Consider the following 19,167-nt stretch of genomic DNA (forward strand, 5'->3'; position numbering starts at 1 on the left):
ATATACCCGCTCCCGACGTTACCCAGCAACCTCTGTCTGGATAAGGCTTTCCTGTTGGCAATATCCACTGTAAGCAACCTTTGTCTTACAGGGTATCCACTACAAGAAACCTTTGTCTTGCAAGGCGGCATTTATTAGCCGATATACGCCCAACACACTCACTGTAAGCAACCTCTGTCTTACAGGAGCACAACACACTCACTGTAAGCAACCTTTGTCTTACAGGAGCAACAACACACTCACTGCAAGCAACCTCTGTCTTACAGGAGCACACTAATCTCGATACCTCTGTAAGCAACCTCTGTCTTACAGCAAAGAATTATAGCAAGGCATCCCAGGAAAGCGTTCTCTGTGGTCGTACCACCATCTATCTGGCTGCCTTCATGCAACAGATCATTACATATTCATTCTTATTATCATCATTCATTATCATTCTCATTATTCATCATCACTTTCACATTCTTATGCAGTACCTCTTTTTTTCTCTGTTCAATTATGCTATACAAACTCTACAGCTTTTACTTTTACAACATCTTAACTCAAACCATTTCTCTTTATCACATTACTCTTTTCTCTTTGTCTTTTTACTTTGCTCTGATTACTCTTTTCTCTGTATCCTTTTATTCTGCTCTGGTTACTCTGTTCTCTGTGTTTCTTTATTCTGCTCTGATTTTTCTGCTTAACATATGTATTTAAAGCTTATGTAAATTTTGGTATGAATAGTTAGTCTGTTCCAAGTATAGGTTCACTAAGTCTATACTGAAACAGTTTAACTTTTCATATTGTACCTAACCCTAGTCACAACTCAAGGACTAAATATATTGCCCTAGTTCGTTTGCTAGTCTTTGTCTATTTTTCTGTCATTAAAACTTTATAGACTTTTCTTTGGTTTTTATCTTTTCTTTAACTTTTTATCTTTCTTTTATCTTTGCCTCACTAATATGTTCTTACCACTCCCTAAGTGTTTTATGAAGGTAATTATGAGATTCTACGCTTAAAGTTGTCTTTCTAAAGCTTTTACAGAAAATTGCTTTTTCCGCATTATTTTATTATTTTTATTAAAATATAAAATTTTAATTAAATATTATTTTTTAATATTTTATTATTATTTATTATTTTATTACTAAAATTTTGAAAATTACCCCACTTTAATCTTTAACCTTTAAAATTTACTTTTTACCACCCGTAACTTTTAATATTTCTACTTTAACCACCTTAACTTTCAGAAAATACCAAATAACCCCTCAATCACCAAAATAATTACAACCTTGCCCTTTTTAAGATCTAAAAGGTGTTCTTGAATGTTCTTCATCACGCACAAAGTGTTCTTCGTGTTCTTTGTAAATTCTTCAGATTCTTTCTCTATTTTTACCCGTTTTTCAATCTTTTCAGCACCTGATTTTTACCAAAATTCATAATAAATTTCCAGCCACTAAAACCCCATCTTTTCCACATGATTTTAACACAAATTGAACCCCAATTTAAGGCCTAGGGTTTTGTTTTCCAGCTGCACTCAATAACAGAAATTCATAGCTTGAATTTCATCTAATTTTCATCAAATTTTAAACAAGAATCACTCATATAAATCATAAATTTCAAGCACAGCCAAACCATATCATAATTACACAACTCAAACACAATCAATCAAGATTAATTTTGTCAAACCCTACCTGGTTTTGCTGCTCCTAATTCGGTTATACTTTCAGGTGGTCCTTAAGCACTTTTTCCTCCTAAATCACATCAAGAACAACTTTAAATCCACAAACTCTCAACTGACCAAATCTCCCTCAGCATGTTAGGAAGAGATATATCACCTTAGACTTGCTGGAAATTAACGTTTCTTGGCCCTCAAGTCAAGTTAAGCATGATTCCTAAGGAAGAACATTAAGAAAACACATGTTTAAGCATGTTTCCTTGAAACTAAAGCAAAAGGGAGATGGTGCAGCCAACTCACTTTGATTCCATCCTTGATAAGTCATATAATTATATAGAGAAAGAAGAGAGGATCATTTTGGTCGGATTAGAATTTTGATTTGAGTTTTAGTTCAGCAGAAATCAAGCTTTGAAGATTTAAGTGTCATGAAAGTTTCTCTCTTTTCTCTCTTGTAATTTTCGGCCAAAATGAAGAAACGAGACAGCCTTGGAGTGTCTTGCGGGTGTAAGGTAAGTTGTGATTGGTTGGCTTGGAGGTGGATTAAAATAATATTAAAATATCTCTGGTGTACAACTACTAAAACTACGTGTATCGTAAAAACATCTCTAAAAATTATTTTCTGAGCTACTGATGAGCGGATAATTTATACGCTTTTTGGCATTGTTTTTATATAGTTTTCAGCAAGTTGAAACTACTTTTAGGGATGTTTTCCTTAGTTTTTATGTTAAATTCACATTTCTGGACTTTACTATGAGTTTGTGTGTTTTTCTGTGATTTCAGGTAAATTCTGACTGAAATTGAGGGATTTGAGCAAAACTCTGAAGAAGGCCAATTTCTAAAAGGAATAATTTCACAATGATGCCAAAAGGCACAAAATAGGAATCACAATTTCGTCCATCAGCTACTAGCATAAATGACACTAGTAACATATTTATTATGAGAATAAAACATGTATAATGAGGCCTTAGCATTGTGAAAGTTATCAGAGAGTGCTGGTGCTAAGCTGCACCAGTAAATTGTAAACCCGGTTAAACCGATTTCCTATTTTTAACTAAAACAGACCAGGTAACCTTATAATATCATTCAAGAAGCTTCTAATACTAATATAATGATAATAGTATCCTATTATCTCTCTTCTCTAATGAATCTAGTCCGGTTCGTCAAACTGAGACTATTTACGAAAAACAGAATCAAAACTCCTAACCGATACGGTTCAAAATCTGGGTTCTTCGTGACTACTTTATCGAGCTTGCCTCAGAAAAGGTTCTATCTTAAAGATGACATAATGACAATGAGGATTGAGATACTTGATGATATAGCAGAAGTTCTCCCCTTACTGATCTTCCTAAGAAATCCGTATTTTCAAAAAAGATCTCACGTACTCGAAAATCGGGGTTGTTACACAGTTGGTTCCCAACTGTTGTTTACTCAATTAAGTGATTATCCGGCTGATTGTTTATCTGTTTTGGTTGATGGATGCTGAGGTTTTTGCATTCACTATTCTGCTGCATTCTTGTAACAGTTGCTAAATTTCTGGAATTATTTGTGCAGTAGTGATTTGTGCTCAATGTCTGAGTTAAAACTGTTACTGCTGCTACAATTTTCGTTTCAATTTGAACTTAATCACTTGATTTATGATGTTTGATTGTTTGAATTCATGTTGAATACTTGTGGTTGGTTGTTAAATTCAGAGAAATAATGCTGCTTGTTGTTGGTTGGCTTGGTTTGAATTGCTTATTGATGTTTTGTTGCTGTTTGTTAGTTTAGTTGCTCAATTCATGTGATTCCATATCTGGTTTTTGTGTTTAATTGTAATGCATTAATATGGAATTCGGATTGATTGATTGAAATTGGGAAATAGGCCAATTTACTATTGAAATGTTGCGGATTTTTCCTAAACCTATTTCATTAAATGATATGGTTTTACTTGGTGCAACAAGATTCTAATTAACGAAATTCTGTGTCAAAAAGAATCTTGTTGGCTTAAGGGTTTTGGAAATTTCCTCAAGAGTCTCCTTATAAGTCTTGGTCAATTCTTTAATCTCTTTGCTTGTTTAATCTTGTATGTTATTTTTAAGCATTGAACAATCCTTGATTGAGTTTCGATTTGACCATAAACTTTGTTTTCATTTAAATTTGAGCCTCATTTGCTTGTTCTCACAAGGTTGATGATTTCTTTTACCTATGTGGCTAATTTGGTTCATTTTCTCTATGCCCAAATTACCTTTAGTCACATAGTGCGTAAAATTTTCAACTCTTATCTCAACCTTGTGACCTTCATACCTCATTGAAATTTGATGTTCGAATGTTCTTTGGCTTCCTTGTTTCTTTATGTTTCTAACTTAGTCAACACCAAATTATTTTAATTTATGCCAATTACTTGTGATTGATATTTACTTGTTTTGGCATTTTGAATTGTTGAGAAGTGAATACAAACTTTTTGGAATTAAGGAACTTTTGACTATGCACCTAACTTTTGAATTTTTGCTTGTTTTTATTTCTTTAACTAATCTTTTTTCCTCCTCTTCACTTGATTTTCTATCTTTGTTTCCTTTTCAACTAATTTTTCTTTTTCTTTACCTAACTTTTAACTGTGCTTGTCTTTTTCATTTAACTTTTCTTTTCACTTTCAATTAACCATTTTCCTTTTTACTAACATAACTTTTAACTTTTAACTTTCTTTTTACTTTTCAACTAATATTAACTTTTAACTGTTTTCTTTCTCTCTATGCATAGTAACAATACTCCTTCCTTTTTTTATTCTTTGATAAACAAGCAAGTAAGCTTTCCTCATGTCCTGAATTTGATTGGAAGTTGTTTGTGCTTGATTTAATTTGATTCTCATGTATGCTTCCATTCAAATTTTTATTATCTATTCACTTCATATGCTGTTTTGTGACTTAGCTCTTTCCTTTTCAGCACCACCATCACTCTTACACCCACTCTATTGCCTAACCCACTAGCTGAAGGTGAAGGTGACACAATGATGACTCCTTCCACTCCGCATGATCGTGAGCATCGAGGACGGTGCTACATTTTAAGTGTGGGGAGGTTGTCCAACTTCAGCAGCACATTTTGGGTGACAATCTTCATTTCCGAACACTTTAGTGTAGTTTTTTATGTTTTTTTGTGCTTTTTATATATTTTATCCTTTTGATGAACTTTTTACTTAGTTTATTGCACTTTCTTAGTTTATTGCACTTTTTAATTTTGTTTGTACATAACCTAGTATTATATTGTAGTGATGCATATTTTTACATCTTTTAATTTTGGCTTTTACATATGCTTTTTAGTTTTAGTTATGATTGTGATTTGGATGATGTGATGATTGCACCTAAGTTTGGTTTCCTATATACTTTCTATTTTGGTTCGATTGACATTGGGAATTAAACTTAGTAATTTTGACATTTTTCATCCAATCACACTAAATACATATATAGAATAAGTGTTAGTCAATTAATGAAATTTCCAAGAAGCTTATCTTTCGTATATAGGGCATTGAAATTCAAATTGAATTGAGTTAAAATTTTTGGAAACTTACATGATTTATACATTGTGGAATATGGTTTTTGAGTTAAGGAACATACAACTTGTGAGTCTTTTTAGCCTTATTGTGTGGTTACATCATTGAACCACTTATTTCATTTTTTGTGTGTTGCTCCTCTCTATGATTGCAATCTTTGGTTTGTTTAATTCTATATATCCATTGTTTAATGTATATTTAAGCAATTATGTGATTGAGGCCATTATTTCTTTTATAACTCACTTAACCCAAATAGCCTACCATTTTGTTCACCTTTGTTTGCCACTTTGAGCCTATGAATGCGCCATTTTTGTTCTTTATTTTGCCACATCATTAACCTTAAGCGAAAAACAATGAAATATCCTTCATTTGAATCTTTGAGTAGCTTAAGTTAGTGAAAGTGTGTGATGTTTAAATGTGGGAAAAATGTGGGAACTTTGGTTGATGAATAGGTGTTTTATTCTTGTTGAAAAATTTTGGAAATTTGGGATATATACTCATGTAATATTATAGAAACCATATGTATTGATGTGTTGGTATATATATATTATGTTCTTGAAAAATAAAAAAAAAAAGAAAAAAAAAAGAAATAATGGAAAGGGGACAAAACTACCCGAATGAGAAATTCAAAAAAAATCAATGCATATGTGATTAATTGCATTAAATGCACGAGTGTGTGTATATGTACATTAAATTTGTGTTTATTGGTTAGATGAATAACAAACTTTTGAAAGTATGATTAGAGGAGAATTGAGTGAATTGACCCTAAACACTTAAGTGACTAGAGTGCATACACATATCCGGTGAGGGTTCAATTACTCAATTCCATATTTTCACCTATGTTTGTTGATTATCTTGCAAGTTTGGTTAAATTCCTTCATATGACTCAAATTCAATTGTGAATGTGATTTGGTTATGATTACTTTAGCCCTTGGTTGTATATAGATGCTTTCTTGGAAATTGATTTACTTGGACTAATTAAATACATATAGATAGTTAGATTGTATAAGGTATAATAGTTACATACATATAGGTGGATTGCATATAGATAGTTACATTGAATAATTGTTGATTTCCCTTCTTGTCTTCCTTTGGTAAAGAATGAGAACATGCTATTGTTTAACTGTGGGGATGTGATAAATCCATATTTCATGATATTTATTTGCTCTATTTGGGTGGATTTCATAAACTTTTCTTGCATTTATCCATTGAAATAGCATAGTTTCATAATTTCTCCCTAAATTGTACTTGAAAGTAAAAACATGCTTTTTAAGCATTATAATTGCTAAATTTTATTCACTTTATTCCATTTGATGCCTTGATGTGTTTGTTGATTAATTTCAGGCTTACAAGGAAAGTATGGATTGAAGAAGTGGAAGGAAAGCATGCAAAATGGGAGAATTCAAGAAATGAAGGCTTTGTAAAGCTGCTAGTCCTGACCTCTCTTTACTAAATTGGTCATAACTTGGGCTACAGAGGTCCAAATGAGGCAGTTCTAGTGGCATTGGAAAGCTAACGTCTGGGGTTTCAAAATGATGTATAATTTACTATAGTTGGCATAAGTCAAAGTGTGAGTACACACAATTTGTGCGTACGCACAAGTAAAATAATAGCAAGTGTGCATACACACAAGCCCTGGCACGTGAGCTCATTAATTGCAAATCGCTGGGAGCGATTTCTGGGCCCCCAAAACCCAATCCAACTCATTTCTGAAGCTATTTCAAGCCAAATTGAATAAGGATGAAGGGGGAGGCAATTAGCTTTAGCTTTTACGATGTTTTCTCTTAGTTTATAGAGAGAGAAGCTCCTCCCTCTCTAGAATTATGAGCCCTCAACACCACGATGGGCATGCCACTTGAGTCTGAGTGTGGCACGCCAGTTCATTTGACCGGACAGGGTAAGTGAAGCTCCAGCAAGGGTGTGGCATGCTAGATCGAAGGCCAATACAAGCCTTCAGAGATGAAGAGATAAGGTTTCCTCAAAGGCGTGCCACTTGGGACTTGAGGCATGGCACGCCAAGGAAAAATATCAATGGGCATGCCACTTGATGTTTGGGGCATGGCACGCCAATCTTGTTCGCACCATGGGCATGCCACATGAATCCTGGGCGTGGCACGCCAGCTTATCGGGCCAGAGGGGAGTACTCATACTTTATCAATGGCATGGCATGCCAGACATGGGTGTGGCACGCCAATTTAACCTTCCAGAAGAGAGATTGAAGGATTTATTGGAGGCGTGGCACGCTAGTTCATTTGCAAAGAGAAGAAAGATGAAGAATTCGACAAGGGCGTGGCACGCCAGTTATACTATCCAGAAGAGAAGAAGGAGGGCTTTGCTGGGAGCGTGGCACGCCAGTTTTGGGCGTGCCATGCTAGTTCTAGTTACCAGAGCAGAAGAAGGGAGATATCACTTGGGCGTGCCACTTGAATTCGAAGGAGTGGCATGCCAGGCTAGCTGCACAAAGGGAGCGTGCCACATAGAAGCTAGGAATGGCACGCCAAGCCAAGCTGAGGAGTTGGGCCTGGCACGCCGCTCACACGCCGCTGACACACCAGGAACATGTCTCAATTTAATTAGTTTTTCCTTTAATTTTCAATTGTAATTTTCTTTTCCTTTTTGTAATATTCATTTCTAATGATAGGAGTAGTATAAATACCCCTTTAGAGTACTGAAAGGGGGATTGGCTAGTTGGAGGAACTATTTTAGTTTTACCTTTACACTTTACTTCATCTTCTTCCATCTCTTGTACTTTTCTCAAAGCTATAAGTAGTTGAATTCCCTCTTATTGGGAGAGGGAACTCTGTTGTACTTGATGGATTAATGATAGTAAATTTCTTCTATTTTTTGCCTCTCTTTAATTTGCTAGAAGGAATTTCATTTCTCATGTCTAGTATTTAATCATCTTGGAAAAGAGGTTGAATGCAAATTGGGTTTCATAGGAACCTTGGAAAAGGAAACATGGAACCATGCATGAAATCCCTTCTCACACTTAAGTAGATCTAGATTTTGGGACTGGATATGGTGACATGAAATCCACCCATTACTTGGATCTATGAGGATGTGTGGTATAATCAGGGACTAGGCTTGTCTCTCCTCATGAGCAATTAGACCATGGAATTGGTTGATTATCAAGATTTGAGAGATTGAATCACCAAGGAATTGGAATTTAATTAATCATGATTGCCAAGTCGTCAATGAGTTGCATGATTGAAGATGAGATGATCTAGATTTGATCCAAAGAGAGAAACATCTCCTAACCCCAATGAATTTCCCCTAATCTTTATAGCTTCCTTTAATTTCTGTTAATTACCCACTCCCCATTTACAATTCAATCATTATGTTTTTTCACCTTACTTTCATGATCTTTATGTTTCTACACTTTACTGCTTTCCTTTATCTTTAAGTCATTTATCATTCTGCCATTTAAAATTCTGTAGTCAATAATTCTTCTTGATTTGCTTGACTAAATTCACCCAGTAACTAAAGTTGCTCAATCAATTGATCTCTGTGGGATTTGACCTCACACATAGTGTACTTGATGATAATTTGGTATACTTGCCAAGGACGGGTTCATTATATTAATTATAGTGAATTCAAAAAAAACAGTCCATCATTAGCACCCAGGTCACATAACGATTTCTCGATCATTATGTTACCTATGGTGAAAGGAATGTGAAAGCTTCCAGGATCCTTTTTCTTCATTGGAAGTGTTCTCTGGATGACAGCACTACATTCTTTTGTTAATACCACTGTTTGGCCTTCCTCTAAAGATCTTTTCTTAGACAGAAGTTCCTTCATGAACTTAGCATATAGAGGCATCTGTTCAAGGGCCTCTATGAAAGGGAGGTTGATATGGAGTGTTTTGAATACCTCAAAGAATTTGAGGTATTTCCTTTCTTTGTCCTCCTTTTTGGATTTTTGAGAATATGGAAAGTTGAGAACACATGGTTTTGCTTCTTCCTCCTTCTCTTGTGGCTATGATTCAAGGATGTTCTTGTCATCCCTTGAAGTTTGTGCGTCTATGTTTCCGTGCTCCTTTTCTGTTTCTTCCTCTATCTTTTCTTCTAGAACATCTCTATCATGCTTTTCTTGGATGGTGGATTCGAATTCCTCAATCTCTTCACTTTTTAATGCAATTACCTTGCACTCTTCCCATTTTGCAGCCTTGCATTCATCCTTTGGGTAGGGAATTGTATCATTGGGAAAGGCATTTGTGGGTTTCTCAGCAAGTTGTTTAGCCATCTGTCCCATTTGCCTTTCAAGATTTCTTATTGATGCCTCCTGGTTTTTTAGTGCCATGGCATGATCCTTCCTTGCCATTTATTGACTTTGGATAAGTTTCTCCATCATTGCTTTTAAATTAGAGATCTTTTGAGACTTTAACTATGGTTGTGCTTGCATGGGGTGTAGTAGTTGTTGATGGAAGTTCTTGGAGCCATTTGAAGAGTGGTTAAATAAGGGTGTGGGTGGTTGTTTTGATGCCATTGTGCAGTGTTTTAAGGTTAGATATTTGGGTTTTGGGGTTTTCTGAATTGGTTGTTGTTAGTGGGTGGTCGGTTGTAATTGTTTGTGTTGTGGAAGTTATTGGAATTGGAGTTCTTTTTCCATTGATTCTGCTGGTCACCCCACCTTAAGTTAGGATGATTCTTCCGAGATGGATTGTAGGTATCACCATGGAAATCATTTTGGAATGAACTTGAGGTGTTGTTCATGTACTGCACTTCCTCAGGCCCTTATTGCTCATAGTTGAATGACTCAAAGCCTTCTTTAGATTGGTTTCATCCATTTGATGCTTGGCTTGCTGTGCTTACTATAGCCAATTGAAGTCCATCCATCTTCTTAGCCATCATCTCCATTTGTTGCTGGATTTGTTGGTGCATAATTTTATTCTGTGCTAAGATTGCATCCACTCCCTCAAGCTCCATTACTCCTCACTTTGGAGTTATTCGTCTCTTTGAAGAATAGAAGTATTGGTTATTTGCCACCATGTCAATGAGGTCTTATGCTTCCTGAGGGGTCTTCATCAGTTGGAGTGAACCTCCTGATGAGTAATCCAATGCTTTTCTTACTTTTAGAGAAAGACCATCATAGAAGTTTTGGACTCTTACCCACTCACTGAACATGTCTGGTGGGCATCTCTTTATCAAGGCTTTGTATTTATCCTATGCCTCATAGAGGGACTCTCCCTCCATTTGTGTGAAAGTTTGCACCTCTATTTTCAGCTTGATGATTCTTCGATGTGGGTAGAATTTAGCTAGGAACTTGCTCACCAAATCTTTCCAATTATTCATGCTCTCCTTTGGGAAGGTCTCTAGCCATTGAGATGCCTTGTCCCTTAGAGAGAATGGGAATAATAGCAGCTTGTAGATGTCAGGATGTACCCTATTTATCATGACTGTTTCACAAATTCTCAAGAAAACAGATAAGTGTTGATTGGGATCTTCAAGAGGACCTCCTCCATAAGAGCAACTGTTCTGAACTAAAGAGATGAGTTGAGGCTTCAACTCGAAATTGTTTGCAAGAACATTCGGGGTGAGTATATTGCTTCCACAGTTTCTAGGATCGGGGATGGTGTAAGAGACTAACACCCTTCTTGTAGGTTGGCCATCGTTGTTGGCCACCCCTTCATGATGGTTGTGTATCTCATCCTCTATGACTTGGTCTAAGTCTCTGGTGCACGAAATTGCAATCACACTTTTGCAACCCCGCACAACTAACCAGCAAGTGCACTGGGTCGTCCAAGTAATACCTTACGTGAGTAAGGGTCGATCCCACGGAGATTGTCGGCTTGAAGCAAGCTATAGTTATCTTGTAAATCTTAGTCAGGATATCAGAAATTATCAGGGTTGATTGTGAAAAGCAAAAGAACATGAAATAAGTACTTGTTATGCAGTAATGGGGAATAGGTTGAGGTTTTGGAGATGCTCCATCTTCTGAATCTCTGCTTTCCTACTATCTTCTTCATCAAACACGCAAGGCTCCTTCCATGGCAAGCTGTATGTAGGGTTTCACCGTTGTCAATGGCTACCTCCCATCCTCTCAGTGGAAATGTTCAACGCACCCTGTCACGGCACGGCTATCCATCTGTCGGTTCTCAATCAGGCCGGAATAGAATCCAATGATTCTTTTGCGTCTGTCACTAACGCCCCGCCCTCAGGAGTTTGAAGTTCGTCACAGTCATTCAATCATTGAATCCTACTCAGAATACCACAGACAAGGTTTAGACCTTCCGGATTCTCTTGAATGCCGCCATCAATTCTCGCTTATACCACGAAGATTCTGATTAAAGAATCCAAGAGATATCTACTCAATCTAAAGAAGAACGGAGGTGGTTGTCAGATACGCGTTCATAGTTGAGAATATGATGAGTGTCACGGGTCATCACATTCATCCGGGTTAAGAGCAAGTGATATCTTAGAACGGAAGCAAGCATGATTGAATAAGAAACAGTAGTAATTGCATTAATCCATCAAGACACAGCAGAGCTCCTCACCCCCAACCATGGGGTTTAGAGACTCATGCTGTAAGAAGTACAAAGAAACGTGTAAAGTGTCATGAGGTACAGATACAATGTCAAAAGATCCTATTAATAGTAAACTAGTAGCCTAGGGTATACAGAAATGAGTAAATGACGTAAAAATCCACTTCTGGGTCCACTTAGTGTGTGCTTGGGCTGAGCATTGAAGCTTTTATGTGTAGAGACCTTTTCTGGAGTTAAACGCCAGCTTTCATGCCAGTTTGGGCGTTTAACTCCAAGTTTTATGCCAGTTCCAGCGTTAAACGCTGGAAGTTCTGAGGCTGATTTGCAACGCCGGTTTGGGCCATCAAACCTCGGACAAAGTATGGAATATTATACATTTCTGGAAAGCCCAGAATGTCTACTTTCCAACGCCGTTGAGAGCGCGCCAATTGAGCTTCTGTAGCTTCAGAAAATCCACTTCGAGTGCAGGGAGGTCAGAATCCAACAGCATCTGCAGTCCTTTTCAGCCTCTAAATCAGATTTTTGCTCAGATCCCTCAATTTCAGCCAGAAAATACCTGAAATCACAGAAAAACACACAAACTCATAGTAAAGTCCAGAAAAGTGAATTTTAACTAAAAACTAATAAAAATATACTAAAAACTAACTAAATCATACTAAAAACATACTAAAAACAATGCCAAAAAGCGTATAAATTATCCGCTCATCACAACACCAAACTTAAATTGTTGCTTGTCCCCAAGCAACTGAAAATCAAAATAGAATAAAAAGAAGAGAATATACTATAGACTCCAAAATATCAAAGAAACATAGTTCCAATTAGATGAGCGGGACCAGTAGCTTTTTGCTTCCGAACAGTTTTGGCATCTCACTTTATCCTTTGAAGTTCAGAATGATTGGCATCTTTAGGAACTCAGAACTCAGATAGTGTTATTGATTCTCCTAGTTAAGTATAATGATTCTTGAACATAGCTAGTGTATGAGTCTTGGCTGTGGCCCAAAGCACTCTGTCTTCCAGTATTACCACCGGATACATTCATGCCACAGACACATAATTGGGTGAACCTTTTCAGATTGTGACCCAGCTTTGCTAGAGTCCCCAATTAGAGGTGTCCAGGGTTCTTAAGCACACTCTTTTTGCCTTGGTTCACAACTTTATTTCTTTCTTTTTTTTTTCGATTTTTTTTTGTATTCACTGCTTTTTCTAGCTTCAAGAATCAATCTGATGATTTTTTAGATCCTCGATAACAGTTCTCTTTTTCCCTCATTCTTTCAAGAGCCAACAATTTTAACATTCTCAAAACAACAAATTCAACAGATATATGCACTGTTCAAGCATTCATTCAGAAAACAAAAGGTATTGTCACCACATCAAACTAATTCAACTAGTTTCAAGGATAAATTCAAAATCCTGTACTTCTTGTTCTTTTGTGATTAAAGCATTTTTCATTTAAGAGAGGTGATGGATTCATAGGACATTCATAGCCTTAAGACATGAATTCTAAATTTTATTAATTATGAATTAAGAACAAGACTCAAAAATAGATATAAGATGAGACTAAAAATAGAAAACAAAAATTTAAATAGGCTCCTAATGATAGAGGTTTTTCACAGAGTTAGGACTCAACAACCTTGATTTTGAGAAGTGGATGCTCCCTCAAATTGAGGGGAGAACTTTTGGCGTTTCAGTTCTTGAAATTCACGCCCCTGCTTCTCTTGTTCCTTCAGCAATTTGCAGAGCATGCAGTTCTGATTCTGCTGTTCTTCCTTAAGTTGCTCCATAGTCTCTTGCAACTTGGTGATAGATGCTTCTAGGCTGGCCCAGTAGCCAATTTCAGGAAATTCAGGGAGGAACTCCTGCGCCCTCCTTTTGATAGAGTTGTCTTGCATTTGTCCTTCCATTGACTTCTTGGTGATTGGATGTTCAATGGGTATGAATTCATCTACTCCCATCTTTACCCCAGCCTCTTTACAGAGCAAGGAGATCAAGCTTGGGTAAGCCAATTTGGCTTCAGTGGAATTCTTATTTGCAATTGTGTAGATCTCACAAGCAATCACATGATGAACTTCCACTTCTTTTCCAAGCATAATGCAATGAATCATCACTTCTCTCTTGATGGTGACCTCAGAACGGTTGCTAGTGGGCAGTATGGAACGCCCAATGAAGTCTAGCCAACCTCTTGCAATTGGTTTGAGGTCTCCCCTCTTGAGTTGGTTTGGGACACCCTTTGAATTGGTTATCCACTTAGTTCCAGGGAGGCATATGTCCTCTAGAACTTGATCCAACCCTTTATCTGCTTTCACCATTCTCCTATTAAAGGATTCAGGATCATCTTGTAGTTGAGGCAATTTGAAGATTTCTCTTATTTTGTCCAGATGGAAGTACATAACTTTCCCTCTGACCATGGTTCTGTAAGTATGGTAAGCAGTTCCAGTCATTCTCTGCTTATCTGTTAGCCACATATTTGAGTAGAATTCCTGAACCATATTCCTTCCAACCTTTATCTCAGGATTGGTTAGAACTTCCCATCCTCTGTTTCGAATTTGCTCTTGGATCCCCGGATATTCATCTTCTTTCAGATCAAATTTTACTTCCGGGATCACTGACCTCAGACCCATTATTTTGTGATAATGGTCTTCATGTTCTTTGGTTAAGAACTTCTCTTGATTCCAAAGATTCTTTGGATTATTCTCTTTCTTTCCTCTTAAATTGGTTTGTTTTCCCTTAGGAGCCATGACCTTGATGAATCTTGGCTTAATGATCACGAAAAAGCACACCAAACTTGGAGGTTTGCTTGTCCTCAAGCAAAAGAAAGGAAAGAAGAGAGAGAGGAGAAGAGCAAATTCGAATGGTGTGGGGGAATGAGGAGGCCGAACTTGTTTTTATAAGGGGGGGGGGGAAGGAGATTTCGAAAAAATTGAAAAGAGATTTGAGAAGATATGGAGAAAATTTGAGAGAAGGGTGAGTTTTTGAATAAGATTTGGGATTGATTTGAGATAGATTTGAAGAATGGTTTTGATTTTTGAAGATTTGAAAGTGAATGATGAAAGGTTGAAGTGTGTTTATGTAGAAAAGTATGGGTAAGAAAAGGAAAGTTTGAAAAAATTTGATTGAAAAACAAAATCTTGGTCCCCCACCTTTCTGGCGTTAAACGCCCATAATGGCATCCATTCTGGCGTTTAACGCCCATTTGTTGCCCATTGTGGGCGTTTAATGCCCAGCCAGGTGCCCTGGCTGGCGTTAAACGCCAGAATCCCCTTTGTCACTGGGCGTTTTGCTAAACGCCCAGGATGCTGCACACCTGGCGTTAAACGCCCAAAATGGTGCCCATTCTGGCGTTTAACGCCCAAAATGCCCCTTACTGGCGTTTTTTCGCCAGTAAGCTCTTTTTCTCTGCTTTTTGCGCTGAATCCTTCTGTAACTCTGTGAATTCCTTCATTTTTTGATACTTGCCTTTGAAAAAAACAAAACATTTAACCTGCTAATGACTGGGTTGCCTCCCAGCAAGCGCTTCTTTACTGTCTTTAGCTGGACCTTTACTGAGAATCACTCAAGTATCAGTTTTGAGCATTCCTGCTCAAAATTGCCTTCAAGATAATGCTTGATTCTTTGCCCATTAACAATGAACTTTTTGTCAGAATCAATATCCTGAAGCTCAAGATATCCATATGGTGACACTCCTGTAATCACATACGGACCCCTCCACCGGGATTTAAGTTTTCCTGGAAACAATCTGAGCCTAGAGTTGAAGAGCAGAACTTTTTATCCTGGCTCAAAGACTCTGGTTGACAACTTCTTGTCATGCCACTTCTTTGCCTTTTCCTTATAAATTTTTGCATTTTCAAAGGCATTGAGTCTGAACTCCTCTAGCTCATTTAACTGGAGCAATCTTTTTTCACCAGCTAACTGAGCATCCATATTTAGGAATCTGGTTGCCCAGTAGGCTTTATGTTCCAGTTCCACGGGCAGATGACAGGCCTTCCCATACACCAGTTGGTATGGAGAGGTTCCTATGGGAGTCTTGAATGCTGTTCTGTATGCCCATTCAGGTACACTTGAAAAGTGTAGCCAAAAGTGAAAAAAATGATGTCTTAGGCTACGGCTACGCTTTTTGGGCTACGGCTACGCTTTTTGGAGTGATTCCTATTCGGCCGTTGCCTATTCTCAAAGGCTACGCTTTTCTACACCAAGGGCTACGCTTTTGGCGTTTGGGAATAGGCTACGCTTTTCAAGTGATGCTGTTCAAGACCAAAGGCTACGCTTTTCAGTTTTCATTCTTCCAGAATAGGCTACGCTTTTCAATGCTACTGCATCACTTGTAAAGCGTAGCCCCATTGTATACCATAGCTACTTTTTATAAGCGTAGCCTTAGGTCCCTCTTTTTTTTTTTGATATACTATAGCTACTGTATATAAGCGTAGCCTTAGGTCTCGTTTTTTTTTCTGTATACTATAGCTACTGTATATAAGTGTAGCCTTAGGTCTCATTTTTTTCCTATACTATAGCTACTGTACATATAAGTGTAGCCTTTGGTCTTTTTTTTCTTCTGTATATATATATAATTATCTAATAATTATTAATACAACATAATAGTTAATATGATTACATGTATAAATGAATTGAATATTACAAAATAAAAATAAAAACATAATTATACTAAATAATTTCTTTATATAATAAAAATTGTCTCAAACCAAAATATATTTATAACATTGATCCAAAAGTACTAGAATGAAATTAACTGTAAAAATTCATACAACTCAAATTAAAGTAAGCATAGCCATATCAAAACCATAATATCACTTGGCCAATAAAGGTATCTTCTAATAAAAATCATTAGTCAACCATACATGTAAAGATCCTAAATAGCACTCTATCTTAGCCAATAAACCACAATAATAGTCAGCTTAATCTTTATTGCTTAATCTTCATTGTTATCCTGCATAATTATATAGATAAGTAGTTAAAAAATATTCATAATGACATCCGTAATTATAAAAATTAAATGGAACACGTAGTCATAGTAAGCCAAGAAAGCATATATACTAAAAAAATAACATGGTCACGGCAGAAGAGGTGAATTCAAGGAATTATGTATTATTTTGTTTCATTCAAACTATGAAAATCTACTGGTGTTTCTTCCTTCCATTTCCTTTAACACAATCCTGATATGTCCCTAGAGCATTTTTCGTGCACTAATTAACCAGACTTTCACACTTAAATTAGATATAGGGACAAATTCATATGTACCAAATAAAGTAATACGTAATGATAAGTAATACGTAATACTTGGATCCATTATGTGATGCAAGGGACTTGGGCAGCCATTTCTGCAGCAGTGTTGATAACTGGACCAAATAAAGTGGGTCCTGAGAGTGTGACATTGTGCAGAGCAGTTGCATATGCTTCCATTATGCCTTCAACTCCTACAACCTGCAACAATGGAAACCTACCTCTTAAATTTTTTTTCTCTTCAAGGTTGGATACTAGAAGCAGTGTTTTTCGTAAAATATAAATTACAAGTTGGTATTATTTGTACTCAGTTCACCCTGCATACCAAGTTTGGTTTCTTCACCCTTAGGCTTGGTGTAAACGGAAGAGTGAATACAACAAAATAATTTTTCTTTTCGAGAATGATCTTCAAAAATTGAAAAATTTTCTCACCTCGGAGTCTCTCGGACTACCATTCAGATTAAAACAGTGGGAAACGGCACCAGCTGTGCTTCCTCCAAATCCCCAAGCAGGAAACTTCCTATCAGAGTCATAGAACTGAATAACCTCCCCAACCTCCATTATAGCCTGCAAAAGATTAATATTACTATGCTGATTAGTGATTAGGCAAGACTTTTATATATACAGCATAATGTCACCTTATCATATTAGTTAGTCCAATCATATATCATTGTATTTTCAAGAATTTTGTTTTGAAGCACTATCATTATCAATATTTACTTACCAGTGAAATCCACAGCAACCATGAAGTTCAGTTCAAATCCACTGGATACATAATCAATAAAGCTGAATTGCTCCCTTTCACAATATTGATCCACAAAAAGTTGACCCTTCAGCATCTGCATAGAAGAAATTCCAAGAACTATGAGATTCAGCACAGAAGTGGACCATAAAATGTAATTCTATTATTGCATGGTCAATAAGTACCTTCTCTTCTTTTCTGTGGTGTGTGGATGGTATGAACAAATTTGTGCCTGTTCTCTCTTTGTTAAGCCTTTCTAGGTCTGCTATTGATGATCTCAGTTTACTGAAGGCAATAAAAATTGATATCATATATATATATATATATATATATATATATATATATATATATATATATATATATATATACATTTAAAATCTATGAATGAAAAATGAAGGCTTATAAGAGTTTTGAATAATGAACAAAATAAAGCAATAGACAATAATTGCATAACTACCCAATAAGCACATGGTCACCACTGCTATTGAAATCAAAACACTCAATGAGTAATGGATTTTCCTGAAAAGTAACAATTTCGAAACTAGATAAATATCTTGCTAATGTGAGTAATCAAAATGAACTAGTAATCCATATTTTTTAAGATGATAAACCCACTTTACTTCCAAACTGACGGGAACTAAGGGTGACTGGTTTCCATTTTGGATTCAAATTGTTGTTAATAACTTCAGTCTTGCAAATTGGAACAGAACCTTCACTCTCAACTACTCTTGATATTCTTAAAAAGGGATCCTACAAGGAAAACGAAAAACAAATATGAGAAGTTTTACAAATGCAAACAAATAATAAGTAGAGAAGTTGTAGATGGGGATTGAATATGTACAGATTTTGAGAAAATGTCCTTGTTATCCAAATGTGAACATCTTAAGATCATCTCAATAGCAATCTTTGAAGCAACAGTCTCCTCAGCAGGACAACGAAATTGACGAATTGAGAAATTCTTCTAAGCATGTATATGTGAGTTTTCAATTCAACTTACAATTCAGCTCACCTTTCTTCTTCCTCTTCTACTTCTTCTCTACTCCTTGTCTTCTTTTCATTCTTTACATTCTTCACACCATTTCTGTTTCTGGCTAACCAAGAAACCGTTCAAATTGTAAGAACTCTGTTAGAAATAGGAAGCTGAAAACAGAGAAACGAAAGCCAACTTATTCATTGAGAAATCACAGAAACAAAAGCTTATTAACACTGCATTTGGATTCAGTCTCAGAAACAAAAATACAGAGAAAATAGACAAGCTGTATATTGAATCACAGTTCACAAACCCTAAAATACCACACATCTTCATCAATAACAGCATGCATGTTATCAAATTACAGTTCACAGACCCATATTTCAGAGATTAAAAGCCCCAAATTAAAACCCCTAAAATAGGAACCCTAAGCCACTGATCAATTTCAGAAGCAAATAGAAATCAATACATACCTATTCAATGATGTGAGCACAGCGAAGACGATGATGAGAAGCACAGAGATGATGATGGTGAGAGCGGCGCAGCGACGATGGTGAGAGCGGCG

The 19,167-nt window shown here is 36.4% G+C and overlaps 1 protein-coding gene across 1 annotated transcript; it reads right to left on the bottom strand.

Moving 5' to 3' along the window:
• Positions 1-16,579: 16,579 nt before the first annotated feature.
• On the bottom strand, positions 16,580-18,954 carry LOC130934212 (protein BONZAI 3-like). Its single transcript, XM_057863799.1, has 9 exons — positions 18,916-18,954; positions 18,474-18,593; positions 18,248-18,382; positions 18,090-18,151; positions 17,818-17,917; positions 17,634-17,729; positions 17,323-17,457; positions 16,975-17,091; positions 16,580-16,597 (listed from the first exon to the last, which is right to left on the bottom strand). The coding sequence occupies exons 1-9, from the start codon at positions 18,952-18,954 to the stop codon at positions 16,580-16,582; spliced, it is 822 nt and encodes a 273-aa protein (XP_057719782.1).
• Positions 18,955-19,167: the final 213 nt, after the last annotated feature.

This window comes from Arachis stenosperma, chromosome 6 (genome assembly GCF_014773155.1).
Source record: "Arachis stenosperma cultivar V10309 chromosome 6, arast.V10309.gnm1.PFL2, whole genome shotgun sequence".
Classification (NCBI taxonomy): domain Eukaryota; kingdom Viridiplantae; phylum Streptophyta; class Magnoliopsida; order Fabales; family Fabaceae; genus Arachis; species Arachis stenosperma.